This window comes from Megalobrama amblycephala, linkage group LG1 (assembly GCF_018812025.1).
Source record: "Megalobrama amblycephala isolate DHTTF-2021 linkage group LG1, ASM1881202v1, whole genome shotgun sequence".
In the NCBI taxonomy this organism is placed as follows: Eukaryota; Metazoa; Chordata; class Actinopteri; order Cypriniformes; family Xenocyprididae; genus Megalobrama; species Megalobrama amblycephala.
Window position 1 is genome coordinate 62,948,722 of NC_063044.1, and position 19,685 is coordinate 62,968,406.

The 19,685-nt window shown below is 39.1% G+C and overlaps 1 protein-coding gene across 1 annotated transcript in view; it reads right to left on the reverse strand.

The window, feature by feature from the left end:
* The window catches only part of vat1 (vesicle amine transport 1), a 32,185-nt gene extending 15,285 nt beyond the window's left edge, over positions 1-16,900 (reverse strand). Inside the window, exons 1-2 of the mRNA XM_048208122.1 lie at positions 15,860-16,900; positions 7,218-7,425 (exon numbers count right to left, since the gene is read on the reverse strand). Of these exons, the coding sequence (XP_048064079.1) occupies positions 7,218-7,425; positions 15,860-16,318 (667 nt within the window). The 5' untranslated portion in view covers positions 16,319-16,900. The remainder of the gene's footprint in view (positions 1-7,217; positions 7,426-15,859) is intronic.
* Between the last annotated feature and the right edge of the window lie 2,785 nt (positions 16,901-19,685).

Here is a 19,685-nt window from a genome sequence, read left to right on the forward strand (position 1 = left end):
GTAGCAGGCTTGCAAAAAAAAAAAAAAAAAAAAAAAATTATATATATATATATATATATATATATATATATATATATATATATATATATATATTATATATATATATTTTTTATAAATAACTATTATAATAAATAATAGGTACAGTCTAGCTTGTTTGGGACCAAATAATTTATATTTCTTGATAAACTTATATTTCCCTCTTATTTTTTCTTACAATAACACTGAGAGCAGAGTTGAATGGTTGAGCTCTTGATGCAGTCAACACTTCAATTTGAGTAAAAATTGAGAGTGAAATAAGAATATTTACTTCTCTTTCTACTATGCTGTAAAAAGGGGCCAAATGATGTTACTTTGTCCCTAACATGTAGCTAAATAAATCCACAGTCAGTCAGTGAGGTCAGTGAGGACTGACACTGAATCAAGCTCATGTAATGCTCATATACAGTATCTTCTTCTGTTCCATCACTTCATTAAATGGCCCTCTCTTCCTCTCTCTCTCATTCACTCGGTAGTGAATGAAGTTTGTGTTGCCATGGCGACTCGGGAAGAGTTGGTTTCTCTGAAAGCAGCAGGGCCGCCATTTTCTGTGTCAGAGAGCTCACAATGCATGAGAACACACGTCTCTTTCACATCGTGCTTTTTAACCTGCTGTCTCTCTTGTCTTGTATCCTGGACCTGGAGGGGGGTGCAGTGCCAGGCCACCCCATGACCACTGAGCTCCGATCACAAGACCTGCGGTAGAGCTGCCAAGAGATCCCCTTAACCTCACACACACACAGAAACGTACACAAAATGAACCTCTTTTATGTGTGCTCATATCTACTAATCTCAAAAAATATGTGCGCTTTATTCTTCCTCAATTAGTCTCACGTGTTCGCTAAAGTCTTTTGTGTGAATTTTACTTACTTCTGCATATGTAGGAGTGGCTTCAAGCATGGGAAATTACCTCGGACCCAAGAAGGTCTAATAACTAGAGCAAAACATTTTTTATACAGATTTTGTTTTGAAAGAAACGGATACTTTTATTCAGCAAGGATGCTTTACATTTATCAAACATGACAGTAAAGACACTTTTGTAAATGTTACAAAAGATTTCTATTTTAAATAAATGTTGTTCTTTCGAATTTTCTATTCAAAAGAATCCTGTAAGTATGATGGTTTCCACAAGACTATTAGGCAGTTTTCAACATTGATAATATGAAATGTTTCTTGAGCAGCAAATCAACATATTAGATTTCTAAAGGATCATAAAGGATCATTAGAATATATTAAAATAGCAAACAGTTATTTAACAACTGTAATATTTTTAAATTAATATTTCACAATACCGCTGTTTTACTGTATTTTTGATCAAATAATTACAGCTTTTATTTTAAAAAATACAACAACAAATTCTTATTCACTAAAAATTATATATATATTACATATGTGTGTGTTTTTCTCCAACAGTAACTATGTTTATCATAGAAATTGTGGTAAACATAGTTAAGTGGTAAGGGAGCGTCTTTATTTGAAATACTTTTTTTCCACCCTGGTCTTTTATTGTGGTAGATTTCAGATAAACTCGCCTCTAAACGGCATGTAAAACAAAAACTGTTCACTTCAGAAGGTCTCTTTCTGTCCAAGTGGACAGTTCTTGGCCGGAATAAGCTGCAGTGCGGACCAGACCATATGTCATTTAGTCAAAGGTCTGGCTGCTTTGGCAACACCAGAATTCAAAAGTAACCCATGTTTCTGAATAAAATGTATATGCACTGATTAAACTGCCTCAGGGTTTGTAGAGTGAGAGATTTAGATAGAGCAAGAGAACATAAAGAATCTGCATAAGCAGATTCCTGTTTAATTCCATTTGTTGTGCTCAGGATTGTGTGGTATTTTTATATATTTAAGAAAACTACGCACAATGTTCATCTAATCAGGTCGTTTTACACAAGGGCGTACAAGGGTGAAAACACACACAGTGAAGTCTTTTTGTTTCCCTCTATCCACACATTCATACACACACACAGACTTGGCAGCCAACAATCTCGGCCACAACAATATTACCCTCCCAGTATCACCCTCCTCTGGCGAGAGGGAATTTTCCCCCAAAACACAGAGGAATTCTGCAGATTCCCAACATACGAGCACTCAGCCCACACCCACAGTGCAAATAGAGGACAGAGAAAGAGAAGGACTTGTTTCACTGCGAGTTGTTTGACAGAATTCAAAGTGGAGGTTGCAAATTTGTGATCATTTATAAACAGCTTCTTTTATCTGAATATTGTTTTTGAATTCTTCAAAACGGATTTCAAATCAGAGCAAAGTTCCAGCAAACTAAATAAAACGGCTAGTGATTGGTCAATCAAATTCAAGTGAGTCACACACCAATCAGACAGATAATGGTGTAGTATTGGGCATGAGGTGCTGTCACAATGAAGAGGTTGTGCTCTGCTCAGATGATTTGTTCTGGCTGTTTGAGTAAAAAAAAAAAACAAGAAAAGGCCACTATATCACTTGCCTTTAAGGAGAATGAACTAAAACCAAGAAACTGGAATTCTCGAGATGTAACATATGAGGTAAAGGAATATTTCACTAAAAAAATGAAAGTGTCAATTGCGATATTTCCAGTATGTGAAAGTGCAATTAAGACTTGACAGCTGTGAAGTTGTTCATTGAAATAAAGCAGGGGTGAAACAGTTCACCCAAAAATGAAAATTCTGTCATTATTTACTCACCCTCAAGTTGCTCCAAACCTGTATTAATTTCTTTCTTCTGCTGAACACAAAGGAAGATATTTTGAAAAATATGGGTAACCATACAGTTGATGGACCCCAATGGCTTTCACAGTAATTTCATAGTATTTTTTCCATACTATGGAAGTCAGTGGGGTCCATAAACTGTTTGGTTACCAACATTCTTCAAAATATCTTCCTTTGTGTTCAGCAGAAGAAAGAAATTCATAAAGGTTTGGAACAACTTGAGGGTACGCGATGACAAAATTTAATTTTTTTGGTGAACTATCCCTTTAAGTACAATAAAATATAAATATTAGTTGGAAAAACAAACTTAAATGTTGCCTTGGAAACTACTTGAAATAAAGTACATTAAAGTTGAAGCTAATAAATCAAAGCTAAAAAAGAAATGTCTAAAAAAAAAATAATAATAATGAAAAAAGCACAAAATTTTAATTTTAACTTAATTAAAAAATAAAATAAAAACTGCAAATATAAAAAAAATATAAAGTATTAATAATACTTTAAAAGTATATAAATAATAAAATATCACTGCAGCTGTGGTAGAGGGGAAGATTTTCAACAAACAACGACCCAAATTTCGGTCTTTTCCCCTCACAAAAAGCAATTGTATGGCTTTAGAAGACTTGGAATATAGAACATTCTTCAAAACCTCTTCTTTTGTGTTCCAGAGAAGAAACGGAATTCATACGGGTTTGAAGTGACAGGAGGGTGAATAAATTCATTTTTGTATGAACTAATCTTTAAAAGAATAACAGGAGATTTGGACTTTCATATATCATAGCAGATGGTGACTGCTGTTCCTGGATGTTGTAATCCTGGAATGCTGTTTTTGGTGCAAGTGTAATGTTTGTTTTATTTTACAAACCCAGCGTCCATTGAGATCCACGTCTTTCCTTTAAGGTTGTCCAGATACAACAATCTATTATAACAAGCAGGCGGCTCTTCAGAATCGTGCGGGAAACATCAGGACGGATTAGTGTTTACACTACAAATGTGTTCTGGTCACATGCGCTTTCAACTGATCTGATCACAAAACGTTTTGGACCACGTTTACACCTGTATTTTGTGCTGTCTGTTAACGATTGGATACTTTCATAGTGCCTTTGCACTCTTTCTGAAGCCAGACAGCTTCAGAGAGACAGGCATCAAAATTTCTCCTTTTGTGTTCCCCAGAAGAAATAAAGTCATATGGGTTTGGACCAACATTTAAGGGTGAGTAACTAATAACAATTTTCATTTTTCCTTTAAAAAAGAACACACATCTGTATTTGCCTGAAATGCACACCATGCTCCACATGAAGGTGCAGTGTTATTCTTCACTCAAGAGGAAACACATTTCCAGTTTAACAGCGAATTCAAAAAACATCCTGTGCACTGAGATACCAAGGGCTTCCTGAGAGCACAAGCACACTAAAGCAATCATACACACACAAACAAACAATCTCAAAAACAAGAAAACATACAAGCTGAAACAAAGAGAGATGGTTATAATTATGAGAAGCATGATGTGCTTCATAACTACAGACTACTCATCTGTGACTGACGCCTCCACTCCAGAGATGACAGACCAGAGAGCTTTATTTATTATGAGGGTTTTGGTTTGATTTCTCTGCAAATATTTGTGACTACTACTAAGTTTTATCTTAAAACATTCCCTCTTTCACTGTTAGGGTGTGGTGGCGGTTCAAGGAGACGCTTTCGAGATTTCTGGTTTCAGAAACACTCCAGTTGGACGAGAGCGTTTCCTTCCACCCCGAGCCAAAGCTTCATCCACACCCACACTGATGCATATGTCCACCAGCGTTCACAGCGACAGGGGATATCAGACACATATCAGACCTCAGAGAGAGAATATGAGAATATTTCAGTCTGTTCATTGGGCCTCATTCATGAAACACAAGCAGAATTGATTCCTGAAGTGAATGCAACAATTTTCCAAGAATGGTTTTATGTATGATTTACACAAATTTCTTCTGTTTGTGTATCGTTCGTGCTCATTGGGCCTCATTTATGAAACAAACGTACGACAGAAAACTGGGCGTACAGTCGTTTCCACTCAAAACTTGGCATTTATCAATATGGACGAGCAGTGGGCTCTAGGGGCAAGGCTTCTAAACCATGAATTTTTAGGGGCGTGATATTTCAACGAAGATTGTTTTAGCCGCCACATTTATCAATGTACGTTCATTCGTACGATGGGATTGGCAGCATACGAATGTTTGATGAATCTCGTGAACCCTGTCGTAACATGATTTCTGCACTTGTTAGATTAATAAATGAGGCCCACTGTGTTTAAAAAACACATACTGGATGAGTATTTCCAAATAATAATTTTTAGACAAAAACGTTACACTAACAAGTGTAAAACCCTTTCCTCACAAGTGCACCAAAATAAATGCAACATGGAAGCCATCTCATATTCTTTTTAAACGGTGTGTCTGACATGCAGTTAGACAGAAATCCTCCAGGCACTTTTCAGAAAAATTGAATCAGCTAATGCAAGAGTGCTGCTGCTGCATACAAAAATACCTCCACTGACCTATATCATCGCTTTGAAATTGAAATTGAAAAAAAAAAAGAAAAAAGTTTTGTAAATACTGACTTGTACTACAGAACTTCCAGGGTTCAGGAGGAAGAATGCTTCCTAGAAATGAACTTTCACAATTCACAAACACAATCTAGCAAGAGATACAAAACTGAATGATGTGTATTGCAATACTGGGATGGATTAATCGCATCCAAAATAAAACTTTGTCTTTACATATAATATAAGTGTGTTTACTGTGTATAATTATTATGTATATATAAATACACACTTACATTTATATTTATATATACATAATTATACACCGTAAACACACATATTTTGTAAACACAAACTTTTATTTTGGATGCGATTAATCGTTTGAGTACATGAATACAAAAAATGTTTTTGATTTGTAAAATATTTATTAAAGGAGTAATGAAACTTATCACTAGGTGGCGCTGTGTATGAATTGCTCAGATGCACTCAGAAAATGTGTCGATTACCAAATTTTGTTTCTATATCACAAAACATTAAAAAGTTTCAGCATTTTAAAAAATTCAATATGGTGGAGAAGCAATATGGCCAACCTCAGAAAAAAAAAAAATCCATGATCCAATGAATCTGCGCCTAATATTAAAGTCAGCATGAAACAGACATTGCGATAGTCTTTTCTTCCCTATTGTGGTTTGTAATGGATTGGTGTGGTTTACTTTTCTTTCATTTACTGCAATCTCATGTGAGTGACATGTTGTCCCGTTCTGCAATATTCCAATAAAAAATATATTTTAATAAAATATATATATATATATAAAAAAAAAATTAATAGTATGCGGCGCTGTGTGCTTGGCCCTAACTACAACTAACGTGCAATCAATGCCTTTAACAATTGTCAAATAGCTTTGTAATGCATCTTATTAAGCTATGTTCGAAAGCTATGCATTAAAACTACAAAGCACAAACAATTCTACATCAATTTATTTATTTTTTAAACTTGAATTGGATGAATGATTTACTCTCAGACAGGAGGCAGGTGTGGTACTTATTTTTAATAGTGGTATTTCTTAGGTATGCGGAGGGTGTTTCATACTAGAGAAGTTTGTTCTCTAGTTTGCAGATTTTATCAGCAATTTCGATGTATTTAGCTACTCCCTTCAGTTTGATTCCAGCTATTCCACTTGTTTTCCTGACATTCCCTCTCGTAAGCAAATGTAATATCACTTAGAATGATCAAAACAGTGATTTGTTTTACATTGATACCACAAAAATGTATGCCCGCCCTAAAATAGTTTCTCACTTAGGCTGTTAAATCTAACACAAACACCCTCGTGAACATAACACCGCAACACACTCACAGGCAACGCTGGGATCCGAAAGCGAATTGTGACTGAATTATCCGTACGCGCACGTTCTCACGAGCGCACAAACATACGCTGGTCTGTTCGAACTAGAAAATGCGAACTAGAAACTGTGCAATCGCCACATAACCATCATCCCAAATTCAGTCAGTGTTTTCCAATACAAGCACAGAACAGTCTTTACTGGCGGCAGTACATTGTCTGAGCGTTTGTAAATGAAACAGCTGCTAAGGGACTTGCTCACATGAATTTATCGATAAGAGATTTGTTTGACACCTACAGGAATATTCTCTGAGAGCTAATATACTTTTCAAACCTGCACCTGCACTTACAGTGTCTTCCAACATTCAATATTTAGAGAGCACAGATTCCCAACATACCCCCGCACATACGTACACCTGCACATAGAGTAAAAGATACCTTAGGGACGGCACTTGGAAAAAGTTAATTAACACAAGGGACTCGCTGATCCACTCACACGAATGATGATGGGAGAGCGCAAGTAAATGTAAACCAATGCTGTAGTCTCTCGCCAGCATAAAAAGCCCCAGGGCTCCCTTTTGGCCAGCTTCACAGCACACACACACTTTCACTTACCTGCGGCCATATGGACCAGTACACTCTGGTTGGGACGCAGGTGCCCAAAGTCGAAGAGCATCATGTAGGCGGTGATGTAATTGACAGGAAGTGCTGCCGCCTCCTCAAAGCTCATGCCTTCGGGCATCAGGAAGGTGTGTGTGGTTGCCACCACTACTACTTCCTGCCACAGACCGCTGCGATTTAGAACCAGAACCTTATCACCCACCTACAGATGAGGAAAGAGAAAGAAACGTTTAAGGAACATTTGGAAAACGGTCTGGAATGCTTTAGCAACAATATGCCTTTCAGTGTTTTGCGCCACAGCCAGTCACCATAGCAGCGCTGCAACAATGTTGTGTACATCAATAAACATTAAGACCGTATTCGAGAAGATGTGATAACGCTCATTGGATCAGTATAGCGATTTTCTCATTTGCTGTTTTGCGTAGCATTGGATTTTTGGCAAGACAATCGCACAGCTGCACAGATCTGGGGGGATCTTTTGTCTATGTTTTGTTGTCATTATCCTTCAAAACAGTTAGCATACTTCAACGAAATATTTGAACCTGTACTGTAGGCCATCTGGACTGTTTCGCTAAACTTTATCTTGGAGCAGATAAATGTGCTTCATTTAGAGTCATTTGATAATATCGGTTGTAACTGAAAATCCTTTGAGACCCATACACACAGATACAGGAAAACTGGAAAACTCAGCAGACTTCCACTACTTCCTTTGGAATAAGGAGATACATGGAATGCAAACATACACACACACACTTGTAGAACAGACCTCTGAGCCTCCCTAAGTACGTTTACATGTGCAGTTAAAAATCAAGGTACAACAGTTTGTTGCATAGTCGAACTACAGTCTCCATCTGTCTGTTAAAGTATAGTATACATGACAATGCATCTAATAGTTTAAGGATAAATACACATTGCTGCGTTTCCATTACCCTTCAAAGTTCGCAAATTGAAATTGCGAATTGAAAATTGAAAATACGCCCAATGGAAACATGTCAACTCCCATATAATCGCAAAAATTTATTACGCCCGTATGAGGTGATTTTTCAAGCAATTTGAAAAAAAAGAATATTTCGCAAAATATGGCATGGTAATTGGACAGAAGACGAGAGTTATACTGGAATACTCTAAATAACAAAGAAATGCCACAATTTATCAAAAACTCTTAGTAGATAGGAGGGAGAAACACTTCATACACAAGTATAAAGGGCTTTCCTTGCCATTAATGCTTGGATAACATGCCTACATCTCCGATTAAAAATGCAGTGGCTGCGATATACTTAAACTAACATCTGTTGCCATGATTTTTGGAATGACTTAACACGAGAGGAAAAAAATACGTTTTAGTCGCATAACATCGGTCAATGGAAACGTTGTCATTTCAATATTTTTTTTTTTTTTTTAATTGACATTTAGAAAATAGCACAAATTTGTGCAAATCTGTAATGGAAACCCGCCTAGCGTGTCTTTCACAGCATGTGCACAACAGCGAAGAAAGCTATAATCCAACTGAAGTTGGCATGTACAGTAAATTCAACTCATTTATTTTCTAAATGCATCTTATTGATCATCCGAACGCCGGATCAGTATTGGCCAACGCTGTTCACATGAACAGCACGATGCATGCGTGTGATGCTGACGCAGGAGCCGACCAATAATGAGCCGGCATTTTTTACGTGGAACACGGAAGCCTGCACTGTCTATACAACGTGAACAGTGTAGGAGAATGATATGGAAGACAATAAGTCATTATTTTTTATGTTTTTTTGCACACAAATAGTATTAACAGTATTTATATAACTTTTTACCTCTAAAACACCACTATGTCCAAATGCCCTGCGCATAGTGAGGTCTGAATGCTCTCTGACAACGGAAGTGATGTCTCGCACTCATGTAAGCAAAAAGCGCAAGAGATCACTTCCGTTATCAGAACGCGTTCTCTGACCTCACTAACCGGATGCGTAGGGCAGTTGGACATAGTGGTGTTTTAGAGGTAGAAAGTTATATAAATACTGTTTGGTTTCTCACACAAACCGATCGTTTCGTGTCTTAGGACATCAATGTGTCGTCACGAGCCGCAGGGTTTCATTTGGATTTGTCTGTGCATGTTTTTTTTTTACTCTCATAGATTGTGTTGCCATTGACATGCATTATTTGACTGACAGACAGCAACGGTTGGAGTTAAAAATCATCATTTGTGTTCTACTGAAGAAACAAAGTCACCTACATCTTGGATGCCCTGGGGGTAAGCAGATAAACATCAAATTTTCATTTTTGGGTGAACTATCCCTTTAAAAGGTTGAACCACTGCAGTCACGTGAACTATTTTAACAATGTCTTTACCTTTCTAGGCTTTCAAAGCAGTTGTTGTGTTGCAGTCTGTTGGATCTGTTGTTCAGATCACGGATTTCATTTAAAAAAAAATAAATAAATAAAAAATAAATAAAAAAAAAATCACTTAATTTGCGTTTTGAAGATGAGCGAAGGTCTTATGCGTTTGGAGCGACATGAGGGTGAGTAATTAATGACAGAAATTTCAGAATTGTTTTCAAGATTTCAAGTCATTGGTTGACCCAGTGTTGTTATATCAGACCTGGTCAAGCCGCTCAAATAAACACAGACTGCAATTCTGTTTGGTGTCGCTAGTGCCAACAAATGGCACACTTCACCTTTAAGCAGTGTTCAAAATTCATGAAGGCAGTGACACTGACTGATCTGACCTTTGTAACGTGCACAAAACACTCAACACTTACGTCCCCTATTCCATTTGTGTATTTTCTCAATCAGTAGCATCATAAACATCCCACTTCCTCCACCACTCTTTCTCCTTCTATCACTTCTTTTCATCTCCCATCTCCCCCTCTATCATGTTCCATCTTTCTTTATTTCTAAGATCAGTTCCTCTCATCAGGGGGCAGGCAGATCCTTCAGCCTCAATGAGCTTGAGAGAAGACAACACACACACACAGTCGGGAAAAGCACCTCTCTCTTTATTTCTCTTTCTGAGGACACACAAACTTGGCACAAATGTTCAACAGAGCTTCAGGAACCACACACACACACACACACACACACACACACACACACACACACACACACACACACACACACACACACACACACACACACACACAGAAGCTTTCCTCAAAGTAAAACACAAACACTAATATACCCAGCACTTCCCTCACAGACAGGAAGACACACACACACACACACACACACACACACACACACACACACACACACACACAGTCTAATAGGCCCAAGGGACACATGGGCATCTTTGTCTATACTGTCCAATTAGAGAGCGGGGCTACTCCCAAGCCGATACGTCCGTGCCCCATTTCATCTCTCCTCCCTGTCTCTCTCATCTCGTCTTCCACGTCTCTGGCTTGCTTTCTGCCATTCCTCTTCCTCCTTTAATTGGACTTTCTGCACATCACAGATCAATGGGCATTCAAGTCTCGGCCAGGAATTGTGATCATGACTCACCATACGGGGAAACCAAACCCCCCCCCCACCCCTCCTTTTTTCTCTCTCTTTGTCAGGCTTGCAAAACAGTCACACTTGTGTCACAAACTTATCATACATTGTATTCTGTGCTTGCACAAAAGCAAACACTTTTCAGCTGAGGTTGCAAAGATCAAGGCCAGCTGAAGGTCTTGTGAGATGTCTGTCACGGGCTGCGCAAGTCTCTCCTGTCTCTTCCTTTCCGCGTACACACTCAAACACACATGCACACTCTCACACACACCGACTTTGAAGGGTAAAGTGGCTCTCTAATGCATTAGGCTCATAAAATACGTCTGTCGGCAGACTTCTAATCTTGTTGCTGTGGAAATAAGCAGGATTGTGCTCCATAAAGCTTTGCTGTCTCCCAGCACTGATTTTGTCTATTTTATCTGTTTGTTTGTTTGTTTTGTATGTGACGGCAGTATCCCTGCGGTTAAGACTCCGGCCTACAAACACAAAGGATGGCTGCTCAGAATCCCACGTGGGCCGGAGAGATATTGAGATCACAATCCTGTTTTATCACCACTGTGCCTTTGAGCAAGACGCTCCAGGTGGGGTGCAATCCATGCACAACAAATACACTGTTGCATCTATGACATAGCAATTAATTATGCAGGAACTAATTAAAAGTGAATTTCGGATATATTTTAACTGATTTATTATTTATAATCTTATTTATATCCATCATTTAAACTCAATGCTGAAATACTTTTGGGAAGTTGACGTCTCAAATGAATAGCTTCATTTTGAAATAGCTTAATTATTTTTTATAATTATTACACATGCATCTTAACGACCTCACATTAAGACATTACATGAATTATTTGTATTTTTTCACCTTCACTTTTTTTTGTCCTGTGGAATTTAAAATGAACTAGAAAAGGCAAAAGGTGACAAAAATGATGAAAAACTTTATAGAAATGGTGATCAGCACTAGACCTAAGATATGCAGTGTCCCTTTTATATCTTTTATATATTAATATCGTGTATTTTTTTCTATTAATATAACATTTAAGTTTTTAACTACAGACTTGCCATTTTTTTGACTTTTTTTCCATATATTTCACACAGATATGTATGCATGATAGTCCTATCAAAGTTCAGATGATAATTAAACATTTGCGTAGGGCTGGGCGATATATCGCATGCAACTGTCACCGCGAAATCGCCATCACCTGCTTTCAAATGGAGCGGCATTTAATAGACAGAGACGTAGATCACTGACAAGCTACGCAATATTGCGTTCATTATCGCAGATAAATCGCCTTCGATAATGAATGCGATATTGCGTAGCTTGTCAGTGAACTACGGCTCTGTCTATTAAATGCCGCTCCATTTGAAAGCAGGTGATGGCGATTTAGCGGCAATCAGGGAACCGGCTTTACTGACGAAATACGGGTGGCAGTTGCATGCGATATATCGCCCAGCCCCACATTTGCAGGATTAAATGCGTACAAAGAAAGTTCACAAAGCTTATGCTACGTCCTACACCTTCCCTATTCAACTTACGGAAAAAGCTTTCCTGACGCAATGCCAGTTTACAATTTCTTCGTAACTTGAATTTGGAAGGCAGTCTGGCAGAAGTTAGATATTTTACTTCATAACTTGTTAATTCTTTTTTTTTTTTTTTATTAACACAAACGCATCAAGTCCCCCCCAATAATTAGAAATGGCCAAACTGCCCCCCCCCCAATATACTACTCAACTTTTCTGATACTGGTGTTCCCATCATGCACTGGGCCTTGAATAATTAATGAGGTCGATTTTTCACTGTTTTCCAGCTGTTTTCCCAGCGGTTTTATCATTGCTTTTGTGGTTATGTTTAGTAACTTGCCATTTTGTGATATTTGGAGTTCATGTTCTACTCAAAATGCCACAGTTACACTCAAAACGATCCATCGAATGTTACGGTCATTGTGTACCAAGTACTGAGGTCTCTGTGTTCAGGTGCCGCATTACTTCTAATATGAAGATTTGTGTAGACACCATTATCTATTGTATTATTTATTTAGATGTTTCTAAGTAAAGCATACACTTTAAAAGCATGGTTTAATTCAGTGTTGTATTGTTTGAGTAAAATGTATTGCAAATGAAACACAACCTTTTACTGGCCAAGTAAAAATTACATATTTTCTTTGTTAATTTTACTTATCTTAGTTAAGTAGAGTTACTCAATTCCATATTTGAAATTTACTTAAAAATATGCGTGCAAAAACTTGCGAAAGAAAATAAGTAAAAATTTACTTTATTTTTTACAGTGCACAGAATACGAGTGTGAATTCCAATGCGACACTTTCGTTTTAGCAGTGAGAGAGTACGGGGTGAGTAAATAGCTAAATATTTGGTCCCCCCAACCCCCCCTGAGCCGTGTGGAATATGTTTATGATGGATGGATGTGGATGGAGACACTTTCTTCAGCTCATACTCGTTGGTATCGCTCACTGCCATTATAAAGCTCGGATGCGTCAGGATATTTATTAATATAACTCCGATTATGTTCATCAGAAAGAAGAAAGTCATATACACCTAGGATGGCTTGAGGGTGAGTAAAGCTTAGGCTAATTTTCATTTGAAAGTGAACTAATCCTTTAAAATACTTAAAATGCACTGAAAGCTGAAGTCAGAGTTTGACTTTTCAAGTCTATGCATTTATTTTTGCTTGTTTTATGTGGCACCTGCTGGTGAAACTGGGCTTAGATGTATTTTTATCCTCATCTGCATTGTTTAATCCCTACAATTGTCAAATTAGGTCATACTTCCATCATAGCACCAGTACTGTTTCCACTTCTGTAACCTCTCTCTCTCTCTCTCTCTCTCTACCCTTCGTGAAACACAGTTACCTCTTCTCTTTTTCAACTGTGACATTTACTGCGCAGTAAAGGTTTTTTTTTATTATTCCACAACGACACAGCTTTAATATGTTGATCACTCTTATAGTGATATAGTAATACTAACTGAACAAATTTTGGCCTACCACTCATAAAACCATAACTCTACTCTTATATCACAGCTAAACTGCTCTTAAAGTCGAGTGCTTGAAAAGACATCAGGTTTCCATGTCAAAAATCTTGTGGTTAAAACAGCTTCTCGACGAGAAACATAACACGGCACCATCAGATTCAGCTAAAAAGGCGCGTGTCCCTGCTGTTCACTTACTGATATTCACTGCATCGCTGTTTATCATCGACCTGTCAAATCACACACACACAAAGAGAGGGAGGGAGAGGGAGAGAGAGAGAGAGAGAGAGAGAGAGAGAGGAAATTCCAGGCTGACAATGTGGTCCAGAGGAAGATAATTGTGAACAGATGCATCTGATCCTCGCAGCAGAACTCTGATAAATATTGTGTGTGTGCATAAGCAACAAGTTACATGAATTATTCATTAAAAAATGCTAATATAGACAAGAGAGTGGGCACAGGAGAGCAGTTTAGGATCTGTCAGGTCATGTGAGAGTATGTCATGGCCTTTAGCATCCACCTCTACAGCTCTCAAGAGTTTGTTTAAGGAGATGGTATGATGCAGAGACAATCTCTCAGTCTCTTCCTCTAAGAAAGAGTCATTTTCTGGATATCACAATCAGCAGATTCCTCACCTCACATGCTCACCAAACAATGTCGGCTTTGCCAAGCACTATCAGGTCTCCTAATGTGAGACGAAGCAATTGTTTGCTTGCTGACATGGTAATACAGAGAGCAGGAGAGAGATAGGGTGGACGATGACCTTTTAAATTCAATATCGATGACAGACGAGGCTGAGGAAGGGCTGAACCATTATCTTCCTCCTCCGCATCACCCACCAGCCAACGCCTAGTGCTTGCTTTCACTCGCTCCCTCTTTCTTTTTCTCTCCTTTACTCGTATACACAAAGATTCGGGTTTTAAAATGCATTCACACAATTCTTGAACAGTTTTCTTCGACTGGTTCTCATTAAATATGTTTATTCTCGGTAATACAAATATCAAAACCTTTCAACACAGCGCCGGTGCATGGCGTTGCCATGATACGTTGCCATGGAGACCACCAGGCATGACTCATCGATTTGTTCATATGGAGCACATAGAAAGTCAATTAATCCATGTCATACTAAGTCTCCACTGTTTTCTATAGACATTTAGGGCTGGAAAAGAGTAACCCGTGAGCATTAGGTTTATTATTTACACTATTGTAATCACTAAGAGAATCGCCGGCCAACTATATCAAATATGGTAATACTAAGAAATTGTATTTCATTGGCGGGATGCCTACAGAAACAGGCGTTGACGTTTAAATAGACCTAAAGGGAAGAACGTTAATTATTGTTTAAAGAGGCCAAAAGAAGACGAACATCTGGCAGGAGTGATGAATGATGTCAGAGAGTATGTCGGTGTCACAACGCGCGAGGCAGATGACAAAGGGCGCGTGCGATTAGCATTTCCCCCCCTCGCGAGCCTCGCCCTTTTTTCTGCGCGTGGGGAGAATCCTCCACGCGCGCGCGCGCGCCCACATTACACCGGGCATCGTTCGCACTTAATAGCTGTAACCGAATTAAAGTCGAAAGCATTATTTACGACTAAAATAGTCTCGAGTTGACGGCTCGGATGCTGCGCGTCTCAGGTGCGACTTCACAAAACCTGTCAATCTCAAGAGAGAAAAGAGGGCGGTGGTCCCGCTTACACTCTGTCGCCATAAAACTAAACGCTTCCATTATAATAAGCAAAGCTGCGACAGTTCATTCTTCATAGTGGGAGCGCTATTGTTTAGCTGTGTACATGAAGGTGCGGTTTGTTACCTTCAATTCGCCGCGCACACAAGCAAAGCTCGCTCTCCCGTGAACGTTTAGCGTTCCGGGCCATTGATCGGGTCAGCGCGACAAGAGCTCCGGTGCTTCTGAAATGAGGCTCCCCTCCCGCCCCTCTTTTGTCTCCGGTGGCGAGTGAATATGAGAGGACTTTAAGAAGGAGTTGTCTCTCTCATTTTGAATAACTGTTTTTTTTTTTCTCTTTTTTTTTAAATAAAAATAAAACCGTTAACGATCCTAAATAACTGTAAACATTTTCAAAACACAACACAAACTCATATAAAATGAACACAGCAGAACGAATGTTAATATCAATAAATGTCTGCGCGAATAAACCAAGTTTACTCACTTTTCTGTCGGTCACATCTTCACCGACAGCCTCGATGATCCCGGAGCACTCCATGCCCGGGGTTACCGGCGGGGACGGGAGTCGGTCGTAGAGTCCCTGTCTCGCCATCAGATCAGCGAAGTTCAGCCCGCACATTTTCACGCGCACCATCACCTCGCCGCTCTTGAGCGCCGGTTTCCCCTTCTTCACCTGGAGCTTCACCTTATCATACCCGCCGTAACCGGTGAGCACCAGAGCCCTGTAGCTGAACGTGTCCTCCTCTGGGGCTTTCTCGGCGGCGGGCGCTGGGGTGGTGTCGGCGGCGGCGGCGGCGGCGGCAGCCTCGGTAGACGCGCTGGTGGGGGGTGGGTCTGGTTTGCTCTCGGTTTTTGGGGACTCGGCGGGCGTCTTGGTCTCCTGCTGCTGCTGCTTCTGCTCCTCGGCGTTTTGCTGCTGGGCAGGTGCGTCTTCGCCGGACATGGTCGGAGTTTGAGTAGAGAACTTTTGAGGAGAAAAGACTCGCGTTTGTTTTCCTGCCTCACTCAGGCAAATAATAAAGAGCTCAAACAACCTCAGATATACGAACGGCTTCGCGGTCCACGGTTTTCTCAGCCTTTGCAAAAAAGGATGCTGGAGCCTGAGAAGGTGGAGGACAGGGAGACAGAGAGAGAGAAAGAAAGGGAGTGGAAGATGCCTCACGACGACTAGTGAGTGACCCGAGGCTCTGACAACTATTGAGAAAAAACGAGGCGAGGCGTGGCGAGCTGCAAAGCCCGGAGAAATGGAGTTGTGGGGGGAAGAATAATGGATTGAAGAGCCCAATGAGGGAGTTTATGCGCTGACAGGCAGCTGTGCTGACTTCAATTTAGTAAATGCAGTAAAGCTGTTTTTACTACTCAGCTGAAATTCAGACAAGAGCATGAGAGGAAGTCTGGCTGAGTGTTAAATACACTTTCACAGATTAATTTGTTTTCTTTAAGATTGAAATGTAAACTTAAATAATCCTCCTTAAAAAAAAAAACCTATGCGTCATGTTATTTGAAATGCAAGTTCATATTATGTTGCAAAGATCTGTCAATAAAAGAGCAAAATAAAAGTAAATTTTGTAAGAAAATAATTTCGAAAATCTGCAATCCTCCTTGCTTCAGACAACAATAACTGATTTTCTTATTGAGGTTGAGCGGTAATCACACTGAATGCTGTTGTGAATTTCAGTACGGCTGTGATTCAGCCGCAGGCACAAGGCCGCATAGGTTCATATAGTGTCAATATAAATGGTTCAGACAGAAGCCAAACATTTGATTATCATGTCACCAAGCTACACACAAACTCAAAGCGTTCGGTAAGCGCTGTACAAGCTCCACTACACTGGACAAACTGTTGAATAATCATATTTTATTGTATTTTAAAGGATTAGTTCACTTCTGAATTAACATTTCCTGATAATTTACTCACCCCCATGTCATCAAGATGTTTGTCTTTCTTTCTTCAGTCGAAAAGAAATGAAGGTTTCTGATGAAAACATTATTCTCCTTATAGTGGAATTCAATGGGGTTCAATGGGTTGAAGGTCCAAATTACAGTTTCAGTGCAGCTTCGAAGGGCTTTAAATCATACCAGACGATGAATAAGGGTCTTATCTAGCGAAACGATCGGTCATTTTCTAAAAAAAATAAAATATTATATACTTTTTAAACCCAAATGCTCATCTTGCACTGCTCTGTGATCTGTCACGTATTATGTAATCACGTTAGACAGGTCAGGCGGGGGGGGGGGGGGTTTCGTTACAAAGGGGATTTCGTTACAAAGGTCTTATTTTTTTTTTTTTTTTTTTTTTAACTTTTCCTAGGATTAAGTTCATACCGTAACAAAATGAACTGTTACTAGTGTAGGCTAATTAAAAATTCATGCAGCGTAATGTTGAGTGCACCTCGCGCTCCACGTCATAGCAGTAAGCGCGAAAGCTCACGCACCCGTTACTATGGTTACTAGGCAAGTGAGGTAAATTCGGGTGTGTCTCATACGTTCTGAAAAGTGAAGCCGCGGGCTCTTTGATCGCCCCCTGGAGGCTGGATGCAGTACAGGTCATAAATCCCGCCCTCTCAATGCAGTCGAATGAGACTTCAGTGAAAACTTAAAAATAAATTATGCTTCAAATAAAACTTTCTGAAAGATTCAGTTCAATACAATGGAAGGAAGCGGCGTCGCGTCGTCCATCTTTTTTTACAGTCTATGGGTAAATTACTAGAGATGAGCCGGATACTCGGCTGAAACGAGTATCCGGTACGGATAAAGCACTTCTGCCGAGTACGAGTATTATACGAGTAATACGAGTCAATATCTGTGCTCGGATTGAATGAAAATCATCATTGGGTAGCTGATTGTGTCAGCGTTCTGTGATAGTCTAGTCCAGTGGTCTCAAACTGCCGGCCCGCGGGCCATTTACGGCCCGCAACTGATCTCAAAAATAAAACATAATCCGGCCCGCTAAATTATTATTATTATTATAATTATTATTCTCTAGTACGCGTCACATACGCGGCCGCGCCGGCATTCTCCTTCTTTTCAATGCGCTTTCGCTCCCGTGGCGTCTGTCGTTGCTATGCAACCATGAGCCGCGCTCTCAACCGCGTCGCTTCTATTATGAGCGCGCTTGCCTAAATTACAGTAAAAGCACTCGACTTTAAGTCACGAGCGTCGTTTTAAATCACCGAAACGCGTCCGATGCTACCATGTCAAGAAACAGAAGAGTGTACAAATGTATTTAAGGGTTGTATTTGTTCTGTACAGTGTTGTTCAGTGCAAGATTTTAATTTTATTTAAGCTAGCATGAAGTAAAGGAAAACAGCCTACTTCCACTAAATGTTAAAAACTAATAACAATGAGAGATTTTTATTTTTTGGCAAAATAAAGTTGATATATATAGCTTCAGTTTTTTTGTTTATTTCTGACCCCTCCATGGCATCTATGAGTGTTGCTGGTTTTGTTCCTAAATTACTAATTTTTTTTATTCCATGCACCTTGTTGGATGTGAGAAGTTGCACCAGACTATTGCAATTAATAGTATTATATTAGTAGTATTATATTAGTATATTAGTAGTATTACATCAATTACATTAGTAGTATTACATCAATTACATCATAGTATTAGCCTATATAATTATATTACACTCTGTAACAATGAGAGAGACACTGCTGTTTACATTTAGTAGGCCTATGGTAAATAAAATATTTATAGTAGGTATAAAAATATATGCCGAATTAATTATTTTCTAGGGTTCAAAATTTATACAGATTTGACATTTTCCCCTCATACTTCTGTCAGAATGGGTACGAAGTTGGCATTGAATTTCATTTAAAATGGTATTAAAAAGGTCTTAAAAAGCCTTGAATTTCATTTGGAGGATCCTGGGGGTACCCTGATTTGTGGTTAAAAGTATATAGATTTCTTTTTTTTTTTTTTTTAGGAAATGACCGATGGTTTCGCTAGATAAGACCCTTATTCCTCGTCTGGGATCGTTTAAAGCCCTTTGAAGCTGCACTGAAACTGTAATTTTGAGTGTTATGATTCTTCTGTATCGAATCATAATTCGGATCGCGTGTCAAACCGCCAAACTGCTGAAATCACGTGACTTGTGGTGCTTGTGGTGCATAAAGTGTGGTGCTCGTGGTGCTCCGAACCGCTGATTCGACATGTTGATTCATAACGCTCCGAAGCTTCATGAAGCAGTTTTTTGAAATTGGCCATCACTAAATAAGTCGTTATTTAGTTTTTTTGGCGCACCAAAAATATTCTCGTAGCTTTATAATATTAATATTGAGCCACTGTACTCACATGAAATGATTTA